At 51.0% G+C, this 23,613-nt stretch overlaps 2 protein-coding genes across 7 annotated transcripts in view; one reads left to right on the top strand and one right to left on the bottom strand.

Annotated features, from left to right (window-relative positions):
- BRAP (BRCA1 associated protein) overlaps nt 1–6,856 on the bottom strand; it is a 15,823-nt gene extending 8,967 nt beyond the window's left edge. For both annotated transcript variants that reach the window (XR_008469081.1, XM_054219085.1), the window contains exons 1-6: nt 6,722–6,856; nt 6,355–6,513; nt 5,396–5,597; nt 4,371–4,560; nt 2,747–2,860; nt 2,112–2,260 (exon numbers count right to left, since the gene is read on the bottom strand). Coding sequence is in view for 1 of the 2 variants with exons in the window: in XM_054219085.1 (XP_054075060.1) it covers nt 2,112–2,260; nt 2,747–2,860; nt 4,371–4,560; nt 5,396–5,597; nt 6,355–6,513; nt 6,722–6,803 (896 nt within the window). In the remaining variant the exon portion in view is untranslated. The remainder of the gene's footprint in view (nt 1–2,111; nt 2,261–2,746; nt 2,861–4,370; nt 4,561–5,395; nt 5,598–6,354; nt 6,514–6,721) is intronic.
- On the top strand, nt 6,856–23,613 carry ACAD10 (acyl-CoA dehydrogenase family member 10). 5 transcript variants are annotated; one of them, XR_008469079.1, is made up of 16 exons: nt 6,856–7,031; nt 7,937–8,103; nt 8,624–8,772; nt 9,609–9,803; nt 11,376–11,534; nt 12,158–12,317; nt 12,760–12,901; nt 13,712–13,780; nt 14,590–14,771; nt 15,351–15,501; nt 16,734–16,879; nt 17,693–17,866; nt 18,792–19,147; nt 21,251–21,319; nt 21,593–22,298; nt 22,913–23,613. XR_008469079.1 is itself a non-coding variant. In XM_054219083.1 (15 exons), the coding sequence occupies exons 1-15, from the start codon at nt 6,856–6,858 to the stop codon at nt 21,668–21,670; spliced, it is 2,370 nt and encodes a 789-aa protein (XP_054075058.1). In that variant the 3' UTR covers nt 21,671–23,613. The 5 variants fall into 5 exon arrangements, 3 of the variants coding, with proteins under 3 accessions (XP_054075058.1, XP_054075057.1, XP_054075059.1); XR_008469080.1 differs by lacking the exons at nt 21,593–22,298; nt 22,913–23,613 and adding an exon at nt 19,771–19,889 and having other exon boundaries at nt 21,251–21,310; XM_054219083.1 differs by having other exon boundaries at nt 9,609–9,800; nt 21,593–23,613.

Raw genomic sequence — 23,613 nt, 5'->3', positions numbered from 1 at the left:
TCTCGGCTCACATTTACCCCACTCAAATTTGCCTCCATTCCACACAAGGCTACTGTTTTTAAAGTCAGTAGGTGACAGAAGAACAAAGAACAGTTCTCCTGAAACCATTTCAGTCTCAGCTTGATCAGGTTTTGCTGCAGTCCAGGTGTAGAGAACATCTGCAACCAAAAGCCTCAGTGAGGCTGCCAGCAACCTCAGCCTCTGCCAGTAAGCAAAAAAGCCAAAACCGAGCTCTAGAAACACTTCCCTGCCTCAGCCATAAACATCGCAAGAAGCACTTGTATAGATGTGTTACACATCTCTAAACATTGCTCCTCCGGACTGCTGCCAAGTGACATCTTCAGTTCTCCATTACCTGCAGGGTTTTCTGCAGCAGGCACGCACTGCTGTGGGAGGATGCTGTAACTACACTGCTGAGGACAGCTGAGTAACAGAGGGAGGTACCGACGCTTTGTAAACATACCTTACTACTTAAAACGACCGTAAGGAGATGAGGAGATGCTTCCATCGCACCTCACCGCAACGGATTCAGTCTCAGCCCTTCCAGGAAGAACGTCCCATAACTGTACCCTTAAAGAATCAGTAGCAGCCCCCCCACTATCATTTCTTTTGAAACTATAGCACTGTGCTGCCAGAAAGACAGAAGACCCAAGACCAGAAGGAACCTTTGTCCAGACCCCAAGCACGAGAAGCTCAGTTAGGGAGCAGGGTAACTGAGGCCGTGCATCCTGTTGCCAAGACTGTTTATGTATTTTTCATTAGCTGCTGGATAAGCTACAGAAATATTCAAGGGAGGAGACAATTGGATTGCAGTCAGCTTTCTATACAAATTCAGGCACTTACAGCCTCCATGGCGCCTAAGCAAAGTGGACAGGGATTTTCTTTTATCGTTCCTCTAGACTGGGAACGTAAGTCCTGCTTAAATTGTATATTAGATATTCAAGTGCTATTTTGGATCTTGCTCCTACACTAGCTAAGCTCCACTGCTTCAAATTTAAACTGGTTTTGATTTATGGAGCAAAGCAGCCCATAAACTTGAATAGCTACAAATTTGATTAATCTTACCAAGGTTCTGTTACTTTGGCTTACAAATGATATACAGAGAGCTAAAATTTTCCTCACGTTCCATCATAGAGAGAGAATCAGACAATCAGAGGTACCAGTGACAGAGAAGAAAACACAGTGAAGATCAGCAGCCTTCTGCTGCAGTATCTATGGCTGCCTGATGTGCAGTAAAACAGCAAACAGTGTCCAGAAGAATGTAAAATACGCACAACCGAGAGCAGCACTTGGGTGCCAGCCGGGGGGCTCTGCAGTCTGGAGATCAGACTCACCAAAACCCCCATGTACAGGGATGTGAAGGATGGTAAGAGCAAGAACAAGAAAGGGTTAGCAGTAGCAAAAAGAAGAGCTGCTTTAAGGACAGAGGCAGGTGTGACCCCCAGCACTGCCCAGTGCCACAAGAGGGTCTCCTTGAGCCAGGGACACAGCCTCCCATCACTCAGCCCATGCCCACCTTGAATAATACAGCCTGTATTATACAGCTGCCTCCCCTTCCCCGTTTACTGAGTGATTTTGTCATTGTCCCTTCCTTCCCCACGTCCCTTCCATCTCACTTTCCAGTCCTGTCCCCCTGCACACCTGCTCCTGGCCAGCTCTTCTTCATCCTCTCCCAGCATCTAAGTAAGACAGCAAGACTGCAGGGCTCCCAAAAGGACTCCTAAGCTCCAGCCAGCTGTGCGCATCTGCCTACAGTGCACCACCAGCTATGCCAAGGGAATAAATGACCAAACAGACACACAAGACTGAGTGAAACAGGGCTGTGTGTGCATACAATACTGTTTACCCCAGTATTTTTATCCTGCAATGTTTTAAAATAATCTGCATTACTCTACAACTCCCTTCCTGCCTCCGCAGTGAGGCTCACGGGAAACATTGTTCAATTACTTTTGGTGGGGAGATTTCTCTCTGGGAGTCACTTAATGGGAAAAAAGAGCATTAGAACTGGCAGTAATTCCTGCCCCCGCACTCTGATGAGCAGAACCAGTCTTGTCAGCATGTAACCACCACACTTGGAGTTTTAGATGTGGAAATAAAGAAAACCCTCTTACGTGGTGTCCTCCCACCGCTGCAGACACTGGCTATGAAAGCTGTGGTTACACAGCGTGGTAAGGATCCCGTTCACGGACTCATCCATCCTCTCCAGGCACACTGTGCACTTTGGGAGCTCTGTCAGATCCATCACAGGCAGGCTGGCCCCCTTCAGAAGAACAAGCAGAGACAAATTGCTCAGCACCTTCCAATCATCATAAATTAAGCACCCATGTAAGAAAGTCAAACTTCTCTCATTAGTCCTGGCACTAGGGTACAAAAACACTACAAAGTAACCCTGTGAGATAACTACACGGAAGTTAGAATTTTATCAAAAAAGAAAGTGATCCACCACGACCATTAGACCACAACCAGGATCCTCATCGCAGCACAGGCTGCATCTGCCACCAGCCCCATTCTGTTTTCTGGATTCACTAGATCTACTACCCACGGCAGGTTTAGGTGAGACGCTGCAGTGGTGAGGCATGAAGCCCATGAAGTCACCAAATAAACTCTCCCAGGTAGAAACAGCACTGGAACGGGAAATGGGGTTTGGGCTGACAGAGTTAAGCAGCTCTTGCAGCGTTCTGCCCAGTCCAAATAATCCTGTTAAAAATCTCTGAAGCGCAAGGAAAACAAAACCAAACAAACTTACATCTTCTGATTTGAAGACTTCAGCCCTTTCCACGTACACCAGCTGGCAAACATCCTCCTCTATCGAGTTGAACTGCCGGCCATTGCATGCCATATAAAAGCTATCTGCATCAGCCTATGCGCAAAACAAAGGCAGCCAGTTAAAAAGAGAAAAACTCGCAGCTGATACAACAGAGGAAGAGGAGCAGAAATCTGCTGTATCGTCTCTTCTCCCCTCCACCAAGCCCTGTAATACCAGAGGAGATATTTCAGACAGTCAGCTCCTGCCAGCAGGCATTGCATCTTGGCACTGGGTTTGGCGTTACCACTTGAAGACAAGAAGTTAAGTTCGCAGCAGTGACAGCTACTCCGATATTTGAGCATGCAGCAGGAATAACGGATTTCCCTTCAGCATCTGTTTTGCTCTTTGTCAGCAATTTCAGTGCAATTTGCTTTGCAAATTGCAAACTGCAAAAATTTAAGAGGGCCACATTGCGGGACACTTGCATCAGGGAAAGGAACAACAATTTAACTGCGGGAAAGGATCCATTTCACCGGTCACAATTGAGGCGTGCTCGGAACCGTGCCCGAGAGTCATTTGCAAAGAGGCAGAACCAAAACAAAATAGATCATCCATTTTCACTCAGTAACATCCCCAAACCCCTTTTCTCACAAACGATCGCACCAGATTGAGGCAAATTAGCTGAACGCCACCTTCCCATATTCCTGGTCACTCCTGCCAGGAGCATAAAGGCCCATGAGATCTGCTTTCGCTGCCTGTAGACACAGCCATTAGGGGTCACTGGGGAACAGGACTTTGGGGAATTTCCTCAGAAACAGGAATTTCAGGGTGAATTGAGTAAAAGTTTACGGATTTGCTGCAAGACTGCTTAGCACTAGATATTTGCCCATGTAATCTGATACAGCGATATACAAGATGCATCTTTGCAACTCCTGCAAATAGCACAGATGTTGTACAGATACTGCATCTGTACAACAGGCATGGGAAATATCTCATGCAGCATTCACAGCTGGGGAAAACCTCTCTCCCAGCTCCAAAATAGGTCATTTCCAGTTCAGAGAAAAGAAGGTACCAGGGAGAGGGTCCACACAGGAATTGGAAGGGGGAATGCTCAAAGCTACACAGTGCAAGAAGACCCGTGAGCAGCAAACTGTTATCTGGTTACCAATTCATCCCCTAGACTCTCAGCTTTGTGGGCAACTGGCCTTTTCACACTGTGCTGGCCGTGGCTGGGAGACCACCCGGCTCCTTTGAAAAGCAGAACAAATCTTTCCTAAAATGCAAACAAAGCCCCACTGGCTTGGTCCTTTCTGTTCAGTGTAGTACAATGCACCACTCTCTTTTTGAATATGCTGAGATACAACCATATATCCTTAATATATTTTTTAAATACCCTGCCAACAAGAAACAGGATAACTAGAACGTGGCAGACACTTGCCTCCAGGTCAAGGTGTGGGACTCACTACAGTCAGCAGCCCCAGGAAAGCTCTGGGCCATAGGACAGGACTGTTTCTCCGAGGGTAAAGTGCAATCTTGGCTCCAGTGAAGCCAGACAGCACTCCTAAACAGCAGCTGTATGTGACAGTGCTGTCCCTTTGACAGCAAAGGGACTTCCAGCTCTTACCTGCGAGCTGAACTTTATCAGCACCATGTACTGGTTTGGAGTGGAATCTCGGATGATTTTCATGTGCTCAATTACTTCGTAGAAAGAAGCCACAAACTTCATCAGGTCGTGGCTGGTCATCGTAGCAGGGACCGTGAGGATACACAGCATGGCGCTGCGCCTTACGTCTTCTTTTAAAGAGGTCATCTTGCTGATGAGACAACAGTGACACAACTTCATGTCATTTCAGACAAGACAAAGGCAGAGCTGGATACATCACCCTTCCAACAGCCACAGTTAAGAGAATAGCTTTGTTGTCAATCTTAACCCTCTTTTGCACAACTGTAAAGACTAAGAAAGAGAAACAAGGGGTTGTGGCAAGCGTCCAGGGTACCCACGTAAAACTATCACTCTTTGGCAAAGGATTAAACCGGGCAGCTCCAATAAACAGTGGTTTTGTCAGGAATAATTTAACATCTGTTTTTCTATAAAAACAGTTGTAAGTTGGCAAGCCCCAGACGCTCAGAACTATTCCTAGAACAAGTGAGCGATGTTTGTTACTATTTCAAATACCCATTTTATGTCTCCTGATAGCTTTCAGGAAGACCCAAAATGGAAGTTCTCGCGCAATTATAGGAATGGCATGGAACTGTAATCCCTGAAATATGGGGTGAAACTTTCTGCCGCAGACAGCTCCTCAGGCCTGCCACCAAGACCCCAGAGATCACAATTTAATTGTGGGATCCCTTGAGAAGCTACTTTCAAACATCATTTTTGAGGATCCCACATTTGTCTTATGGTATTACAGCCCCTGGGACAAGCCCTCTCCACCTGGAGTGGCCTCACCCGCCGCTGGGAGACCTGGACCAGCCTCAAGCTCCACCGTTCAGGCATGGCACCGTCTGCCCTCCCAGGTGCGAGTCACCCTTCCTGTTTGTCCCAGCTCAGGAGCCACAGCCCCAGGGTGACCGACTCACCCTTCCGGCTGGCAGCATTATTCAGGCGCGCTGTTCCCACTACAGCCGCAATTAGTGAAGCATTCTTACTTTGTTTTGTACAGATGCATAATGCCGTGAACGATTTCAACTGAGGGATTCCCGCTGAAGAAGGAAATCTGGTCAGGGAGCTGTTTTGAAGGCGAGTCTGGAGCAGTCTCACGCTCTTTACTTTGATCATCATGTTTATTTTTGTCCTCGGCAGATGCAGCCTCTGAAGATTTTCTTCCTTCCACGGCAGCTTTTGTTTCATCTTTTACAAATCAAAAGTTTCCACATTACTAATGGCGCACCAGAAATGTCTGCTGTTCCCTGAACACAGCCTGCATGTACACAACAGCACTCCGAAAAGTCAAATTACAATCCTGGAAAGCAGCAGAACGAACCACCTCTCATCTCTGCTGTTCCAGGGGAAACTCCAGAGCTGCCAAACACCCAGTGCGAACCCCTGGCAGACCCCAGTGCTGCGGATCAAGCTGTACTGTGCCAGGTGAAATCCCAACAGGCACCAGTACCAACACAAAGCAGCCGGGACAGGATTGCTGAGCAGAGGCAAGGAGGGGGCTGCTCCTCCTGCGCTGCTCTGATGGCAGCTTGGATGTTTGACAAGACCTGGTGTTCCCATCTTTAAAATTCCTCCCGATCAGGGAATTTAAACATCTACAGAGCTGAACGGTCCCACTGCTATGGGCCAGCAATACTAACAAGCAAAACACCGACAAGCCCGCGGCATAGCCCAAAATAAATTAATTCTTTATGTTTGCCAGCAATAACCAGCTCTCCTGTCCAGACCCCAACGCGCATTCCTCAGCTTCCCTACTTCTTTTCCAAACCACTCGACTGACTCAAAACTCGCAAACCCGGCAGCACCTCCACCAGCCCCACACGGACAGACAGCTGTCATCGGTGGGGCCAGCGCCTGGGAAGCCAGGGAAGGGGCCACCACACAAGCCGCGTGGTCGACAACCACAGACCCGAAAACCGGCGCTTCCTCCCCCCAGTGCCGGTACCTGGCCGCGGCTGGATGGTCTCAATGATCACGTCGGTCATCTCCCTGCGGCCGAGGTGCTGGTGGAGGATGGCCGCCCGCTCCCCGGGGCCTTTCCCCTCCAAACAGGCCGGCACAGCAGCCGGGGCCGCCCCGGTGCTCTCCGCAGCCATCTCCGGAGCTGCGCAGGAGAAAGGAGCCGTTGGCACGGGGGTGGTAGGAGCGGAGCCCCGGGACCGGGACCCACCGGCAGCACCGGGACGGCCCCCGGGCGCTTTGGGGACAGGGCACAGCTCCCTCCCCCGCCGCGGCGGAGAGGGCTGACCCGCACCCGATCCCTGTTCCCCCCTCGGTGTGGAGGGGACCGGACCCGGACCGGCGGGACTCACCAGCCGCGTTGTAAGCGAAGCCCGCGGGCAGCGGGGAGTGCTCGGCCAGCTCCAGCCGGATCACCACCAGGGACACGCTCATGGGCCCGGGCACCGCGGGCCGCTGCCACCGCGCTCCGGGGAGGCCAACGGAGATGAAACACCGCTTCCGCCTCCCGCACCTTTCCCCTCTGACCCCGCCGGGGTCACGCCGGCGACGCGATGACGAAAGAGGCGGCGACAACGACGACGCGGCAACGACGGCGGCGGAGGAGGAGGACGGTGAGGGGGTCCGCGAGCGGCGCCCGGCTGCTTCTCGCGAGATTTCCGGGTGAGTTCTCGCGAGACTTGGGGGTGAAGCCTGCCCTCTTCCTGGCAAGGCCTGGCCTGGACTAGGCCTAGCGGGGGCCGGGGCGCGGACCGGGGGGCCCGGCCCTTCCGCCCCCCCCCCTCCGCGCCCCGAACCCCCTAAGGGTGACTTCAGGAGAGGTGGCACACTGGGGGTGGAAGTGAAGGGGGTGACAGTCCTGCCTGTGCAGGCCTGCCGCAGAGTCACAGGCCCTGTTACCATAGCAACGCAGCCAAGCCAGAGGGCCCAGGGCCCAGGCCCCATCCCTTTAGGCCAAAGCACCCTCCCCCCGCAAAAAAAAAAAAAAAAAAAAAACCAGACCAAAAACCTTTTCTTGTTTTTCTCTCACACCCACCATTCTGGTATTTTGCCGCTCAGGGTCGTGCCAGGCTTTGGGATTGTTCATGCTTAAGTAAAAGAAACTAAAGGACAACCCGGCCCTGGAAATAAAGGCTTTGCTTCATGGCTTAGAGCTGTCTGTGAAGGATAAAGGATACCCCTGCACAATCAGGATAACACCAGCATGCTACAGCCGCTCTAACGTGTCTTTGAAAGCCTCCCAGCATCGTCTGGCGTCATAGAAAATTAACTCTAGCAAGACTGACTGCAGGGACAGGCAAGCAACAAGAACATTGCAAAAACATGGTCGCTTTGCAAAGTTCTGCTGTGATTAGTAATCAGTAGTGTGGGTGTTTGTGATTAGTGAAATTGTGTTTTACCTAAACGTTTGGAGGGCGTGAGGACCCTGCGTAAAACCACGTTCAGGTGCCTCAATTTCAGGACACTTCATGTGCATGAATAAATATTTACTTTAATAAAGTAATTCTATACTTTGTGTCCCAGTCTCTCTCCTCTGTCAGCATGGGCCTGTTGCAAATTTTCTGCAGCACGTACCTGAGGGGCATTGCCCGCACCCCTTACCTGCTCTGTGCTGGGATCCGGCAGCACCCGCAGGGCTTAATCCGGCGGAGGCGATCTGGATGGTGCCATTATAAAGCTGTGATCTTTGACGCCAGCGGAGTGCTCCTCCCGTCCCCTTACAAGACAGCTGTGGGTGTGTATTCTCATTTCTCATTTGCTCCTCTTGTTTCTATGCATAGAAGGAAAATAAATTTCAGGTGTCCCTGCCAGCTGTCTCTGGTTCTGGTAAGATATTCAAGAACTTGCGAAGATGACAATGGTACCTTGTTGTGCCATCAGAAGTACTAGAACTGATAGCAACGGGCAAGGGTGCTGGCAGCTCCAGATCAGGGCCTGAACCCATCTCGTAATGAAACAGTCCTGTAATGGCACTGGCTGGTACCGCCCAACATTGGTATTGTCCTTCAGGACACTTTAAGAACTCAGTGTTTTCACCCCAAGTGCACCACACCAAATATAGAGGTGAGGTGCTTCATTTGGGGGAATGCCAAAACTTCTTTTCTTTGTGTCTGGGTCAATTACCCTAGCCCAACACGTCAGTTCTCATGAGTGCTGGTCGATGTATCGGACTTCAGAGGGATTTCAAGCTAGTTTCTCAGTTCTGATGATGCCATACATGCTCTCTCCTGGCTTTCTTACTTTTTTCTGTATAGACTGGGAGGCCCGGAATTGTATTCCAGCCGGCACCATCCAGCAAGCTATGCTCTCTGGAGGGGAAAGTAGTCCCTCTCTGAAGTACACAAGAGGAGAGCTGACGGCTGTGGAGTTTTTGCAGGAATTGGGACAGAAGTGCTTTGAGATTGTAAGCCACTTCCCTCTCCTCTCTTTGTGCTTCCTGACTGCAGGGAAATGGGACCCTGCAATGTGGGAACCTGGTGGTTCAGTGAGGAAAGAGGAGCTTTTTTAAAAGGAATCCTTTGATGGAGGGGTCTGGATTTACCGTCTAGGAAGCACTGCTGTCTGCTCAGGGCAGACTTTTCACTGCCATCATGACTCTGGTACACAAGCAGGATGGTCAGCTGAATTTGCCTTGACTTCCATGAGCCTCTTCCTGCTTATTTCATAACTTTTATTTCGATACACCTCTAGGATCAGCCAAGATGAGAAGTCAGAGAGTCAGAGACCAGCTGAGAGGCTTTTGCTGCTCATACATGGGCACGCTCAGTGGATGGAGGCCATGGTCTCCAGGGAGGGTTCTAAAGATTGGTAGATGCCCCTCCACCACAGCTCCAGGAACACAGTGCAAGAATCCTCTCTTGAATAAAGTCTTTTTTGAAACAGCTCAGTCTAAAATGCAGTTTTCTTTCCTGCCTGCTGAATGGTAAATCAGTATTTATTTCTAACCTGCCTTGATTTTATGGCAGGCACAGTCCTAGTGCATTTCTCTTTCCAAAAATCAGACTTTTATCACTGCTGCTGCTTCTGTAGAATTAGTAATGTGAGAACACTAGTTTATTTGGTCTGAGCAATTTAGCTGGAAGACTGCCTTGTGCTGCCAAAGGAAGTAGGACAGCAAGATAAGATGATCAGGCAGCCTTCCTACCCAACCACTCTTATTTTCCTCTCTACTTAAAAACAATTTGTGGCTAATTATCCTTCTTGGGGGGGGGGGGTGGGGGTGGTTCTCTGGTTTCTCAGGCAAATGTCCGTGTTCCAGTGGACTCTTTTCTCTTGGACTTAATCAGAAATGAGATGATAAAACAGCTCCCCATAATGGCAGAAGCAGTACAGTGTATCCGTGCAGAAGGTCTTAAGACAGCTCTTCTAAGCAACAGCTTCTGTCTGCTGAATGGAGAGAGCTTTCCGCTGCTGGAACGAAAGCACTTTGATGTGGTAAGCCCTGATGGATTCCAAAATGCATTTCTGTAGCTAGCTCTATAGAAACCTGCAACTGAAGTTCTTTACGTGCAGGTACCAAATGAACAGCAACCAGCAGCACATATTAGTAGACATAAATGTAACATTCTGTGAGAATGTTTAGTGGTATAATTCGTTGTAGTGATTCAGCCTTGAAGAGGGTCTCAGTGAGTGGCAGGTACTTGTGCATTTGAAAATTCATTGCAAAATGCCCACGCAACCACAAGTCTACGTGTACCAATGTCGATAAAGGACTTGGAAGCTGGAACACTATACAAGAACTAAATGTTCTTACCCAGTGCTTGCTTTATATTCAGTCTTTACTCTTTTAAAGCTTGTTTCATCCCAAAGAATTGCAAAGCAGCCCCCATATTCGAAAAATCCCACTACCCCAACGTGCCGATCTGACCTGATGAGCCAGCAGAGACCCCTCTCCCAGCATGCTTTGCTTTTGCAAAGATGAAGCAGAAGGTTAGCCTCAAAGCTGGTTCTTGTGGCTTCACTTGAACAGGCAGCTACGAGGACTCACCTCAGCATGGCAGAAAATTTGCTTTTTTGTGTGCCCCAACTCACATCTTTGAATTTCAGGAGTTTATTCGTGACTTAAGTTTGTTTTATAGCCTTGATTGAGACAACAAAATAGGCGAAGAATAATTGTATTGATACATTTAAAACCTGGGACTGCTTAAAGTCATCTTGTCAACATTATGTTATCATCAACTCGGCTTTCTGTGCATTATACTAGTGACACCAGTGCCTATGAAGTTCTCTTAGTGGAGTGATGCTCTGTGATACCTTTCATCCCAGACTGTTTCAAAGCACTTTAATAACCACGGCCTATCTGGTGTCATCATTCACGCGGTGTGGCTCTTCTGTAACAGCAGGCAACAGGACTGCACAGTAATTAGTGGGAAAAAAACTAATTGAATGTGGATTTCCATTATCATTGGCTTTTATATCTCTCTAATAGATTAATTTCTATTCCTAGAGTGTCTTTCAGTGCAGGGGTGAATTACTGCTTGAATTTTTGATGGTTGTGAGGCAATGTGAGTATTCAGAGACTGTCTCAAGACTTCTTTGATGCAAAATTGGGCAGATGATTATGGTTAACAACTCTGCTGCTGTGAATATTGCTTTGGCGCGGTTGATAGGTGCGATGGTCAGGACATTGCTTTTCCAGACCATTTGGAAGGTGGTGCAATCCAAGGCTTTCTTGGACAGCATTGAGCAATTGGTTCAGCACAGTGTGGGATATCCAGTGAGTCTCCCACATCGTGACATCTCGTTGGATATCTTCCATCCAAGGACTGGCCGATCCTGTTTAGCTTATTTGAGCTGACAGAGCCACAGCCAAGCAATTGGCACCCACGCGGTCGCTTGAATCACATCCTATCCAGCTCTGTCAGCTCTCCATTCCCCGTGTCCCTTATTTCACATGTTAATTAGACTGTCAGTCTCTTTCCCACCCTCCCATCCTCCATTTCCAACACTGCACAGATGTTTGTGGTGACAGTAGGCTCATGCATAATCCATTTGTTGTTGCTGTAGATGGTTGAATCTTATCGGGAAGGAATGCACAAGCCAGATCCTCGTATCTACAAGCTGTGCTTGGAGCGGTTGGGCGTTCAGCCCCAGGAATCCATCTTCCTCGACAGCAGCAGCCAGAACCTAAAAGCAGCAGCCCAGCATGGCATTAAAACAGTGAAGGTACAAAGCAATGCAACCAAGGCAGGCTTCGTGTATGGTTTCTAAGTCCAGAAGCTGTGTTTGACTTGAATGGCTCAGGATTTTCAATCGCAGTGGCAGACTCGTGTTGCCAAGCCTTTTGTTTCAGCTTGTCCTTATTCCTACAGGATGTGGCTGGGCTAAAGGGGAGGGTTACTAGCAAAGGCTGCGCTGACCTGTTTCATTCATGGCTCTAAACCCTACAGCCAGTGTAACCTCAGAGAAGTTGCTTCTCCTTTATGCACCTCGGTTCCCTATTAGAGAAACAGCCCTAACCGTATGGTTGAGATAACCACATCCATCTGATGTGAGAAAATAAGACACACACTTAAGACATTTCTAGAAGCAGCTGTGAGGCTTCACGGGTCTTTCAGCTGGGGATTGGTTAACCCACAGGCTTTGGAGATAGTGAGCACAGGGGTTTTACTTCGTTGAGGGGACCACTGGGGGAAGGACAAGCATAGGACTGGTGGGAAGAGTGAACTCTACTCCCCTGGACTGCACACAGGGAATTCCAGCACTTAGCCCAGCCCAAGCTCACAGTGTCTGTGCCAGGCAATTTTATCTTCTATCACCTGGTGTTTCTCCCTCCCTCCTGCTTTCAGGTCGATGATCCAGAAGTAGCATTCAAAGAGCTGGAAACCTATCTGGGTTTTCCTTTGCAAGGGTTTGTTCCAAATACTTGTTCAGTGAGACCAAGCATGGAAATCCCAAAAGATCGTCTGCAAAAGTACCTTGAAAATGTTCTCAGTGACCAAGCAACAGGTATCACAGTGCTTTTTGTTCTTCAGCCTGAAAGCTCACATATTCTGGAGCCATTGGCTCTTTCCATCATATGACAGATGGATTGAAAAATACTATTAATGAAAGGCTCCTAATCTCCAAGCAAATGTTGCAGCCATTCAGGTTTCAGTGATCTGTCACTGTTTCCCAGAAATGGGAAACAACACTTTAGGACTTACTCATTTGGGAGGGGCTGAGCACAAGTTGCCAAAGAGGTGCCAGGGATATTCCTGGCCTGTGAGCCATCTATGAGTGATTGCCATGTTCCCCAGGGGTTTGGGACACAGGAGCAAAGTGTAGGTTCGCGATTGCTGCAAGTGAGATCTCAGACCCAGGAGCAGGAAGGGGAAGTAAAACCTGGGGAAGTGGTGAGAAATAATCCCAGCTCATGCTTCTGGCTGCTGACCTGCTCTCAACTCTTCAGGCCCACTAGCGTTACGGCAGTTTGGCCACGGACAGTCTACCCAGACCTATTATGTCAAGTTTGGAGATCGCTTGCTAGTGCTGAAGAAGGAGCCCTCTGACAGGCTGCATCCCTCGGGCTCTGCTGTCAGAAGGGAATACAGGTAAGAAGGAGCTGTGCTCCTCATGCCGGCTGAGCAGGGAAGACTCTCGTAGGAGATCCCAAACAACCCCCGTCCTAGGAACAGTGCTCATTCCAGCCTTGGCTGTTCTGTTCCACATCACACACACAGTCCACACACCCGCCTCCCACATTTTCCTCCCCTGTGTTTTGCACAGCTCCGTATCCCAGTCTGTGATCTGTCCGTTTGCTACAGCTTGGGTGAGTAGTCCTGGATTGAGATACGAGGCTGCGCTACCACCCTGCAGCTGGTGGTGAGCGTGTAGTTAGGACCCTGTGCCTGTGAAAAACACTCTCCCCACTCCTGCGCTGTGACCCTTCCAATTCGCAGAGCACACCACAGCTCTCCCGGCACACCTCGGGAGACGCAGGATCTCACTGTCGCGTCTGGCACCTTGGGTGGGAGAGAGATTGCAGCACAACACTGCAGCTGAGCAGCGAGGAGCCCCGCCAGGGCTAGCCCCGTGCTGGAAGGGTCATGCTGCAAACGCGTTTGCTGTGCCAGAGATCTCTGCCTCGGCAGCAGAGCAGCAGGACACTTGTGGGGGGGACAGTTGTGATCTCCCCTTGGTTTTTCAGAGTGTGTTAGTCTCAGAGCCCTGGAACATACAAAGATTTTGGTGTGCTGCTTTCCCCTGCCCCCAGCCATGTTATTTTAGCGTGTTTAAAACTGAGCACAGGACTCTTTTTTTTTTTTTTTTATATTGTGCGTCTGCCTAGCAACAATGCAGTTCTAGTATTGATTCCCTAATGCCTTTCTCTGCTGACACGGCTCTCTGGCTCGCCCTGGCAGGGTACTGAAGGCACTCTCTGAGGCTGGTGTTCCTGTTCCCACCGTACTTGCTGTCTGTGAGGACAGAAGGTAATCTTGTCCCTCAGTTTTCACTCTGTACTTGACAACTTCAGCCAGATTCCCCCAAAGACGAGGAGAGAAAGGATATAAGGAGCCAGACCTCACAAAGTACACCGGTCTAATTAGTGTTTGCCCAGTCTTGGGCTAGAGGAGCCTCTAGAAGTTCAAAGGACAGTAACACTTTCATTTGGCTTGTTTGAGGTGTGTCTTTATTTTAGCAATTAATCAAAATGCTGTCTTCCTTTGAAAAGCTGCTGTAAAACAGTGTTGTATGGCTCCCTGCTGACTCAATATGCTTAGGTTTCCAATAAGGAGGAGGTTTTTCTAACTGCCAGACGTCAGGCTTGCCCCAAGATCTACAGCCGCGATAGAAGCAAGTCTGCAACCAGGCCACCCTGTGTAGCCTGTAGTAGCACGGCTACGCTCAGAGCTCTGCTGGCTGCAGTAATAACGTCTCTGCACTGCAGTTAAATGCGTGTCCGCTGTTCGTGTTGTTCGCATGCAGTCTGACAGCCCGGCTGCAGAGCCCACTGCAGGGGAGGCAGGGAGACTGTTGGTGCTGTAGCCCAGCCCTAAGCTCAGGTTCCTGGGCTGGAGGGAACAGGGCTGGTCATGCCACAGCCGTGTGCCACTGGCTGGCAGCCTGAGCTGGGCTTGAGCCCGGGCCACAGCTGGGCATGGAGCTGTGCTGTTGAGGCTGCTCCTCATCTTGCCATGTGGGTGAGGCCTGGGGGCATGTTGAAGGTGCAGGTGAGATCTGAGGGATGGTAGGTAGCAGGATTAACCTCAGACCCACCAGTTCCACCTTGCTTCCCCAGCACTCTTGGCACACCTTTCTACCTGATGGAGCACTGTGCTGGCCGCGTCTTCAGGGACATCTCCCTCCCCACACTGCAGCCTAGCCAGCGGAGAGCTATTTATGCTGCCATGAGTCAAGTCCTCTCCAAGATCCACAGTGTAGACCTCAGAGCAGCCAAACTGGAGGACCTCGGGGAGCATGGTGAGAGAAGGCTATGTATCCTCTATCACTGTTTTCTTCTCCCGTGTGTCAGCGTTTGAAAGGATAGGCTTGGGTACAGGACTTGGGCCAAGCTTGGGGGCAGCTGGGAAAGCGAAGATGAGTAGCAGGGTGTCTGAATCCCTAGGCATGGTGGGAAGGTGTGGAGAGCTGCTTCAGATCCTCCAGGTCTGTGTTTACTGTTAGTAGTCCCCAGAGCTTCCTGCCATGAGCAAGAGCCGCACTGTGGGTGCAGGATTAACTTGTTTGCTGCCATCTCTGACCAAACTTCCTCGGCTCCTCCAGTGTCTCAGCAGGGCTGTCCCAGCTTTTTGGAGTCAGTGGAGAAGTTACGTTTTTGTCCAGGATCTGGTTATTTCTGCCAGAATATCAAATCCAGTGCCAGTTAAGAATGTATGAGAACCCTGGAAATCACAGTTAAACTCTTGGAGCTTACCTCAGGGTGCTGGACTGAGATCTGCTTGACTGTTTGACTTTTTCTGCATGTACCTTTCGTGCATCTCTTTTGAAGCTTCTTTGTGCCCATCCTTTTCCCTGAGAGCCTTCATTCCCTTTTTGCAGCTAATTACATTCAGCGACAAGTTGAGACCTGGACAAAGCAGTATCGAGCCATGGAAACTCATGTTATCCCAGCCATGGAGAGGCTCATCGAGTGGCTGCCTCTGCATTTTCCTGAATCTCAGAAGACGACAGTTGTGCATGGTGATTTCAGGTACTGCTTGGCTGACAGCACTTCCCTGGAGCATATCCCAGACAGCAGAGAGGGAGAGAGGGTGTAAAACAATACGCAGACTGCAAAGAGGTGATGAGTAGGGCTGGCACAGCAGCTTCAGAGCAGTCTGAAAGCTGGGCTCTGGGTCGTGTTCAGCATCCCCCAGGTAACAAGATCTAGATGGCCACAAACCCTTTGCATCTGTCATGAGAAGCATATCCCGAGAGCTCTGACTGGTTCTGTCTTGCACCCAGAGCTCTCGTATTTTCCCCAGTGTTTATCTGCGTAGTGATCTGTGGAAGTTTAAAAACAGTACCCATTTGAGAGCAAGGAAGCTGGGGACAGGAACTGAAAGCCTGGACTCCTGATGTCCGATTCCAATCCTGCTGCTTCATTGGTGTTTCAGAGTTTCTTCACCCAGCCACTGCAAACACTGGGGTATCATCAGCTGTTTCTGCAATACTCAGAAATCAGTTGTGGTGCACGTTGCTAATGATATTTGGTGCTTAAAGAGTTTGGGTGGCTGGTGAGATGCTGCAGGATGTATGGCAAAACCTGCCAGTGTTACAGGTGAAGTCATGCCGGAGTGTGATGGCTGGAGGCAGAGGTGAGGGATGCTGAGATCATCTTCTGTGTTGTCAGACCCTGTCTGCCAGGACTGTGCAGCTGCAGTGTAGCTGTGTGCCAACTCTGGGCCAAGGCTCCTTCCCGCAAGGTTTGTCACACACAGTCCCAGTGTGACTGGAAGCTGGTGAGCTCTCTGCACCCTGGCAGGATGGCTGCCCTCTCTGTTTCCTCCTCAGTAGGCTGCTGCCCTCTTCTGGGGCTCAAACGGGTGAAGGCTGTACTACCCATAATCTACAGCACATGACAATGCAGGGCCTGGAGTTATTGTGTGCTTTTGAAATGACCCCCTGGACAGTGACTTCCCTGCTTCACTTTTTGGCTAGCCTGTCCTGTAACATCTGTTCATGATCTGGGGCTCGGAATAACTTGGTTTCATTCTTCAAAGCACAGTTCAGTTCATCATTAACCAGAGAGTTCATTATTGAGTAATCTCTGTCCTCCCTGTCCTATGCTTGCAGAAATTAATCTTTCACTTGTGCAGCCTCCCAAAGGACTCAGCAATTTTTGAAGAGAGTGAAGAGCACTGGAAAGCACCTGCTGCTGCTGAGCACTGGGATTTTTTCCCCTCTTGAGACTTTGCTGATCTCTTTTTCCCTCTGATACAGGATGGACAACCTGGTCTTTCATCCAGACAGGCCAGAAGTCCTTGCTGTCCTTGGCTGGAAGCTTTCAACTCTAGGAGATCCCATCTCTGATTTGGCGAATAACTGTATGGCCTACTTCCTGCCACCTCACTTTAATGCACTGAGAGGTACAGAGAGGGGCAAAGTCACGTTTTACACACGGAGAGAGGAACCAGAGTTCAGAAACAGATTAGCTCCTGCCCAGAGAGCTCAGCCGGCAGTTGGGCTCATTGCAGCTGGGAAGGGCTGTGGGTCTCACACCATATTCCCAGCTCTGCCCTTTCTCCCCTCCCTCCAGGACGGAAAGTGCAGTGATCACTGTGCCATGGTCACCCCATCCCCAGCTTGTCACATATTTGCCACCCATTTGGCAGACACTCTGCCGTGCACTCCCTGTCCTGGTTGGTACCATCACCCTGTTCCTGTGCGTGGATCTGTTAACAGTCGTGTCAGGGATGGCCCCGGAGAGGAGGGCCCTGCTTCACAGCTTGCAAAACTGCATTTAAAAATTTGTTTGGATTATTTTCCCTCTCACTTCAGCTGTAAAGCTGGGGAACTCTTTTGGGTGGGAAAGCTGTGAACCAGGCCAGCGCAGAAGGTGTTTTTCCACAAAGTTATACACTCGTTGAAAAGAACAGTATAGGTGTAAACAGAGAGGAAAATCACTCTGTTGTTTAGGAAGAAGATCCATCAGTCATTGCTTTCACAATTTCACCCCAGTGAAGTAAACTGCCCTGTATGCATTTCACCTATGTGGGTTGGTGCCAAACCCCCGTTGTTATATATGGAAACAGCATGGCAGGAGTGCAGGTGTTGGATGGGTGCAGGTGTCTCTGCTGCTCCGCAGCTGCGTGGCTCAGCCACAAGCCTCACGGCATCCCTAGAAAGCTCTGAGCTCCTCGCTGTCTGCTGCTTCACTGTTGCCTCGTCACGTCTTCCAGGCTTGAGGAAGTGTGATTTGGGACACCTGGGAATCCCTACAGCAGCGGAGTATTCCCAGATGTACTGTGACCACATGGGAGTGGAGCACCCTGAGAACTGGAATTTCTACATGGCCTTTGCCTTTTTCCGACTGGCTGCAATGCTGCAGGGACTCTACAAACGCTCTCTGGCAGGTGAGGAACGTAACCACCCCGGCCCGGTGCTGCACAAGCCTCCAGCCAGAGCACAGACACAGGAGCACTGGCGTGGGGGGAGCTGGGGCGCTCTCACACTGAGCCGGGGGAGGTCAGACCAGCAGCATGTGCTGCAGGGTTCAGGCACTCCTGGCCGTGCACCCTGAGAGTTCCAAAATTCCAGGGGGTAGAGCAAAGCATGGCATTTCTGGCAGTCTTGTGTTTTCAGCATAGAGTTCCCATGGGAAACAAGGGCTCAAAACAAGAGATTCACCTCTTTGTTTGGAGATGAGTGACCTGGGAGTAATCGTGCATCAAGTTATTGCTGCATGTAGACAAGAGGTATGCGAATAGTGTCCTGTAAAGCACAGAGCTCCCTCCCTGCTCCAGCACAGGCTCTGGAGGGTGTAAGGCTGTAACCTCTCAGGCAGGCTGTGTTGTGTAGTCAGGATGTGTCCTGCAACCAAAAAAAAGGGCCAAAGGGCTACACACACAGGGCATTTTCCCAGCGGCTGCTTTTTGCTGGATGCAAGGTCTGGTCTGTTCCTGTTTGCTGCTTGTGGCGATGGGACGTTGCTGTGTGATCACTTTTCTTTCATGGGAGAAGTGAGCAGAGGCCAGAGTTCAGAGCTCAGAGCCGTGTCCTACAGGTGGAGCTCTCAGACCTTCAAACTAAGCAGCACCTTCGAAGAGAGTCTCCAGGGAGGTGGTGTGAATTCTCGGTGCTGTTTATCTGCAGACATCAGATCTGGCCCGGGAGTCTTTATCAGAGAGAACCAAGATGTTATTTTCGTATTCCATAGAGAGGAGTCTCTCCGAGTCCTGCTGGGCTGGCCCAGACCAGGGCACATGGTGCTGTTTGGGACGTGACTGCATAACACTGGCTCTTTCAAACAAAGGTGTCCTGTTCCTCTCTTGTCCCCAGGGAGGCCAGCTCCAGGTGAAGGCAGCCCAGAGAATGCAGAGTTTGTGGCCAACCTGGCTTGGGATTTCGCCATAAAAGAAGGATTCCGTGTCTTTGACAGCCTCCCCACCACAAAGCCTCTCGCACGTTGTTACAGCACCTTGGCCAGTCGAGGGCTGTTCCTCCGCAGGAGCTATGGTACCTGGCCACAGCCTGGGGCAGCTCTTGAGCCCAGAGTTGCCCTGGTCACACCCCCCACCAGCCTGCTGGGGATGGCCCAGGGTCTTTCCTGCAAACTGGAAAAGATCATGGGTGTCCAATGGAGTTTTCTGATTTCCCAGCTCAGATGGACTCCACGTCCTCTTCTAGAGTTGAAGGTGAGACACCTTCCTCCCTAAAGCAGCTTTGCTTTGCTGTGCCTGCACGGGGGTGGGGGATTGTGGCATGCCTCTGAGCACTCTTGCTTTCCTGATCGCATTTGACACTTGGCACTCCTAGAGTCCAATGGCTTGGAGAAAGGGAAAGGGGGCTGGGTTCCCAGTGCTGGCTGCATTCGAATAACACAGTTCATATTCTGGGAAATAGCAATTTCAGAAGCCGGCACTCCCTTCAAAGATGAGCAGATTAACGCCAGCCCAGCTGTCATCGCTGGTGCTGCTCCACCAAGGTCCTGCCGTCAATGCTGATGGAGTCCCCAGAGCTTGGCTGGGCTTGGGCTTTTCAACGCCTGACAGTCCATTGCTTGTTCGTTCCCTGGAATGGGAAAAGCCTCACTGCTACCTCAGTGTGGGAAAGGCTAAGTTAATTCTCTTTGCAAGACTCCCTCCCGCTGCTTCCTTGGAAGGTCCCTCAGATAGGGCAGGGAGCTGCCTGTACCTCCACAGCTTCATTTCCTCCTTTGTGTTCTCTTATCCTGCCTTCCCTGGCAGGGGCTGTCCCTGCAGACCTCCCTGTCAGCAGACAGCCGCCTGCCCAGTGATAAGCCAAGCATGTTCTGCAGTGCAGGCTCTGAGATGCCACTTGGACTTTGGCCCTGCCACCGCCCTGGGCTCTCCTGTGCAGAGCAGGTGCCGCTGCAGCCCTGGAACCCTCAAAACGGAGGGACATTGGTCATTCCTGGTATGGTGGTGAGGAAGCAGAAACAAGCTACCAAACTGACCTGCCCGTGGTCATGTGGTGGGTCAGTGGCAGAGATGGGAGTAGCATCAGGTCTCAAACTGTAGAGTTTTAATTACATGTCTCTTCTTTCTGCCAGTGCAAGGCAGGTCAGGTCAATACGCAGGTGTCAGCACAACTGGGTCCCCTGCCCGGGCTCTCCAAACTGTCTGGTTTCTCTGTGCTTCCACTTCCCAGTGCTGCTTGTGGCCACGGTGTGGCTCAGTGTGCTCGTGGCTCTGGGATGGCTCCTGCTGCAAACAGATTTGCTGGGAACGGTGTCAGAAGTAATCATTCACAGAGTGCGTCATGAAAGCAAACATCTCTATCCTTGGGTTGCTACCGAGATTATATTCTTAATGTATTCTAGGGACATTATAAAATTCTAGTGGGTTACTTAACCGCCTTTTAGCTGCCAAAAAAAAATAATAATCCCATCTGTTGTTCAGCCCTTCAGAAGCATTTCCTTGTGCTCTGGCAGAAACCAGCAAACCCCAACATTTCAGGGTGCTTAGCAGCTGCTCCCCTGAAAAGTTGGGAAAGGAGGGAAAGCAGCAGCTTTGGGGAATTTGGAAGTGCTGAGATGGGCAGATCTCCTTGCCCTTCTTCCAAACACTCATCTTCAGAACTGGGAGAGTCACCAAGTCTCCAAACATCAGGACTGCCATGCTCTCCCTCTCTCTTCCATGCCCTGGGCTTGTGGTGGAGATGCTGCTCTGTGTCTGAGGGACCAGAGAACGCCCTCATCCCTGCCATCTCCCCATTTATCCCACTGTTCTTTCCCTTGCCATTGGGCCTGCACTGTCAACGTTTGCTGTGGAAGCGTGGTGTCAAAGCCAGGGGAGGAGTCTTGCTGCCCGCAGCAGAAAGATAATGCAGTGGAGTGTTAAACAGCTAAACAGTCCTGGCCTGGGAGTGTCAGGGCGCTCATAAGCTGGGCAAGGGACAAGGGAAGGGGCAAGCCTGCCTCGTGCCAGCTGGCACCGCAGGGGTGGAGGTTTGTCCCAGCGAGCTTGGCAGCCACATGCCCTTGGCTGAGGCACCCTCAGCTGAACAGGGCAGCGTCTCGGCTGATCCTGCCACGTCCCACGTAGGGAGCCAGCAGACTTTGCACGCTGGTCCCAAAGGCTGCCTGTCCCCGCAGTTCTCTGGGAAGATCCTCTACAAGGGAGCAGAGCAAAGCTCAGTTTCTCTCTCAGCGAGCATAAGCACATCTGGCCAAAGCACCTGGCACACAGTTGCACTTCCAGCATCATGCCTGGGAGGGCCAGCACCAGGGAAGGGGGATGTAGGAAGATGTAATGTGTCCTATCCTCTTCCATCAGGCAGAGAGTGCCAGGACCAAACCAGCGGCTCTGATGAAGACTGTACAGGCTATGGATGAGGATAGCCAGGTGAGCAGAGACATGCACCTAATATTTAACCCTTCTCTGGCCCAAATAAAGCAACACAGGGTCACCTCCCTTCTGGGGCCTCCTCCACAGAAGGAACGAGGCATTGCAGTATGGGGCTCACACCTGTCTGTTGTGGGATCCCAGGTGAGGATATTTCCCCAGCACCGCGTTCCCCAGGGCATTTGGAAGGGGCTGGGGCATTTGCTGCTGTTTTTCCCTGGTCCTGCAGCCCCTTACTTGCCCTGCATGGGCTTTGATCTCGCTCTCGCGCAGGTCTTTGGAGCAGAACATCTCAGCGGTGCAGACCCCAGCCTGGTGCTTCACTTGGACCTGAGCTCCATGTCTGGCTGAAGGTCCTGCGTGGTTCACAGGACAGCACTCTCCAAACCGGAGCTGAACCGCTAGCCACAGCGCTGGGGAGCCTCGGACGCGAGAACAAACCAGCCGCTTTGGCATGGGAGAGGTCATGCTAACAGCAGCCTGGGACCTTCTGAATTTCAGCAAACTGTTATCTCCTGTCTGGGCTCAGTGCCTTTATTGCCAGGCTCAGTAGAGAATGGGGCAAAATCCACCCCTGGATCATGCGGCTGCAGGCAGTCACTTGCAGGGGGATGGAGCTGGTCAGGAATGACCGGGTGGGGGTGCAAGACTTGGTTTTGGGAATAAAGAGAATGGAGCAGTGTGTGTCTCCTTCTTCAGCACAACACCTTCAGCTGCCTGCAGATGCTCGAAGGACTCCAGTCACTGGTGGGGGGAACTGAATCGGGTGCTCGAGGACTCTGACCTCAGGGGAGGCTCCAGGGCTGAGGCAGTGCCTGCCCCCGGAGCTGGGAGGAACTGGGAGGACTCCATTATTCCATGGCTTAGTGGATCTCTCAGAGTTTCTTTGGGCACCACGGAGGATGGAGACTGGAAAAATGGGGTCTTTCAGTGCTTCACAGAGGCCAGGAACAAGGGGGTAACTGTGGGAACAATCATGGTAATTCCTGGGCTCTTTATGTGTAGTCTAATATTAATTCAGTATTAAAGTGATGGGCACACTTTGAATTCTTCAGCTTCTCCAGCGTGGGCGCAGCCTCACGGCCCACTTGCACAAGGCCACATCCGTCTGCCCAGGGTCACCACCACATCCCTGCTCTCAGGGACACAAGGGGTGCTGCGGAGGAGCCCTGGGGCGGCCGCGCTGGCTGCTCAGCACCAGCTGTGGGGAAGCCTCGTAACCTGAGCTTTCGTTTCTTGCAAGCTCCAGGGTGAAATTCTACCTCAACCCCAGGCACTTGGCTCTGCTGTGGGAGAGGGAGGGAGCCTGTATCTGCCCAGCCCCGGCAGTTGGGATGATTTCCAAGCAGGCACCTGGCCTTTGCGCCTCCCACCATCTTGTCTTTCAGGCAGGCTCAATCCCAGCCGGCTATTGCTGGGCTGAGAGCTTGAGGCTGAGAGCTGGGGCTGCCGTGGAAGTGTTTCCTCCATTGCATGTGGTTTTAATCCTTCTGGGTTTATCTGCTAAGGCCCAGGGAAGGGAAGGGTCCTGCTCAAGAGAAGCAAAAGCATTAACACACGGCTAATGCCCGATGTCATTGGTTGTCCATCCAGGTATCAGCAGAAGACACAGAGGAGCTTAGCCCTGAGCGAGGCTTGGCTGGAGCTCAGCTCTGAGAAGTGCCCTGTGGACATGCAGCCTGACCCGGTCCCTCTGGGAGAGGCAGAGTGCACACAGACATGTCTCTACGGGTAAAACAGGTCTTTCTGGCATCTCCCAAAAGTGGTTTAATGCATGTGGGTCTGCAACAGGAGGAAGAACCTGTTGGAACAAACGGTCTTCAGGAGTGCCACCTTCTAAAGGGCTGCCCAGGACCCACAGGGGAATCAGCCACCCTTCGAGGGATATGGGCAGCCAAGGACGAGAGAGGCTGAAAGCCAGCGCAAGAGGATTTCTTTCAGCTGATCTAGGAAGCCCACAGCCTAATCTGAGTCCTGCTGGATAACCTTGGGCAGCGTTTTGCCTCTCTGTGTTTAGTGGTTCCTCCCTGCAAAACAGGGCTGATAAAGCCCTCCTGAGCGACATGCCGGAGACCTGCAGAAGCAGGAACTACCACCAAGACTTTCAGTGACCTGGGTCTTCCAGGACAGTGGGCTAAACTGTTTCTGAATTGACATATTCTACAATTTTTCTGGCCCTTTTAAGAAACCGGAGCCATCCACCCCCGTGACTCTTCACTGACCCCTCACTAAAGAAGCCAAAGAGATGCTGTCAGATACGGGGTAATTACCACAGGTTTATTTTGGAGATTAAA

Source organism: Rissa tridactyla, chromosome 13 (assembly GCF_028500815.1).
Source record: "Rissa tridactyla isolate bRisTri1 chromosome 13, bRisTri1.patW.cur.20221130, whole genome shotgun sequence".
In the NCBI taxonomy this organism is placed as follows: Eukaryota; Metazoa; Chordata; class Aves; order Charadriiformes; family Laridae; genus Rissa; species Rissa tridactyla.
The sequence above is the reverse complement of the archived record's forward strand: the minus strand, read 5'-3'. Positions and strand labels throughout refer to the sequence as shown.

Bases quoted from the DNA above. Each gene is read 5' to 3' on its own strand.
- ACAD10 (XM_054219082.1), top strand. From the start codon at position 6,856: ATGAAACACCGCTTCCGCCTCCCGCACCTTTCCCCTCTGACCCCGCCG. The intron at 9,804-11,375 runs GTAAGCCCTGAT...TTGTTGCTGTAG, and splicing joins AACGAAAGCACTTTGATGTG to ATGGTTGAATCTTATCGGGA. The intron at 21,320-21,592 runs GTGAGCAGAGAC...GCTCTCGCGCAG, and splicing joins CTATGGATGAGGATAGCCAG to GTCTTTGGAGCAGAACATCT.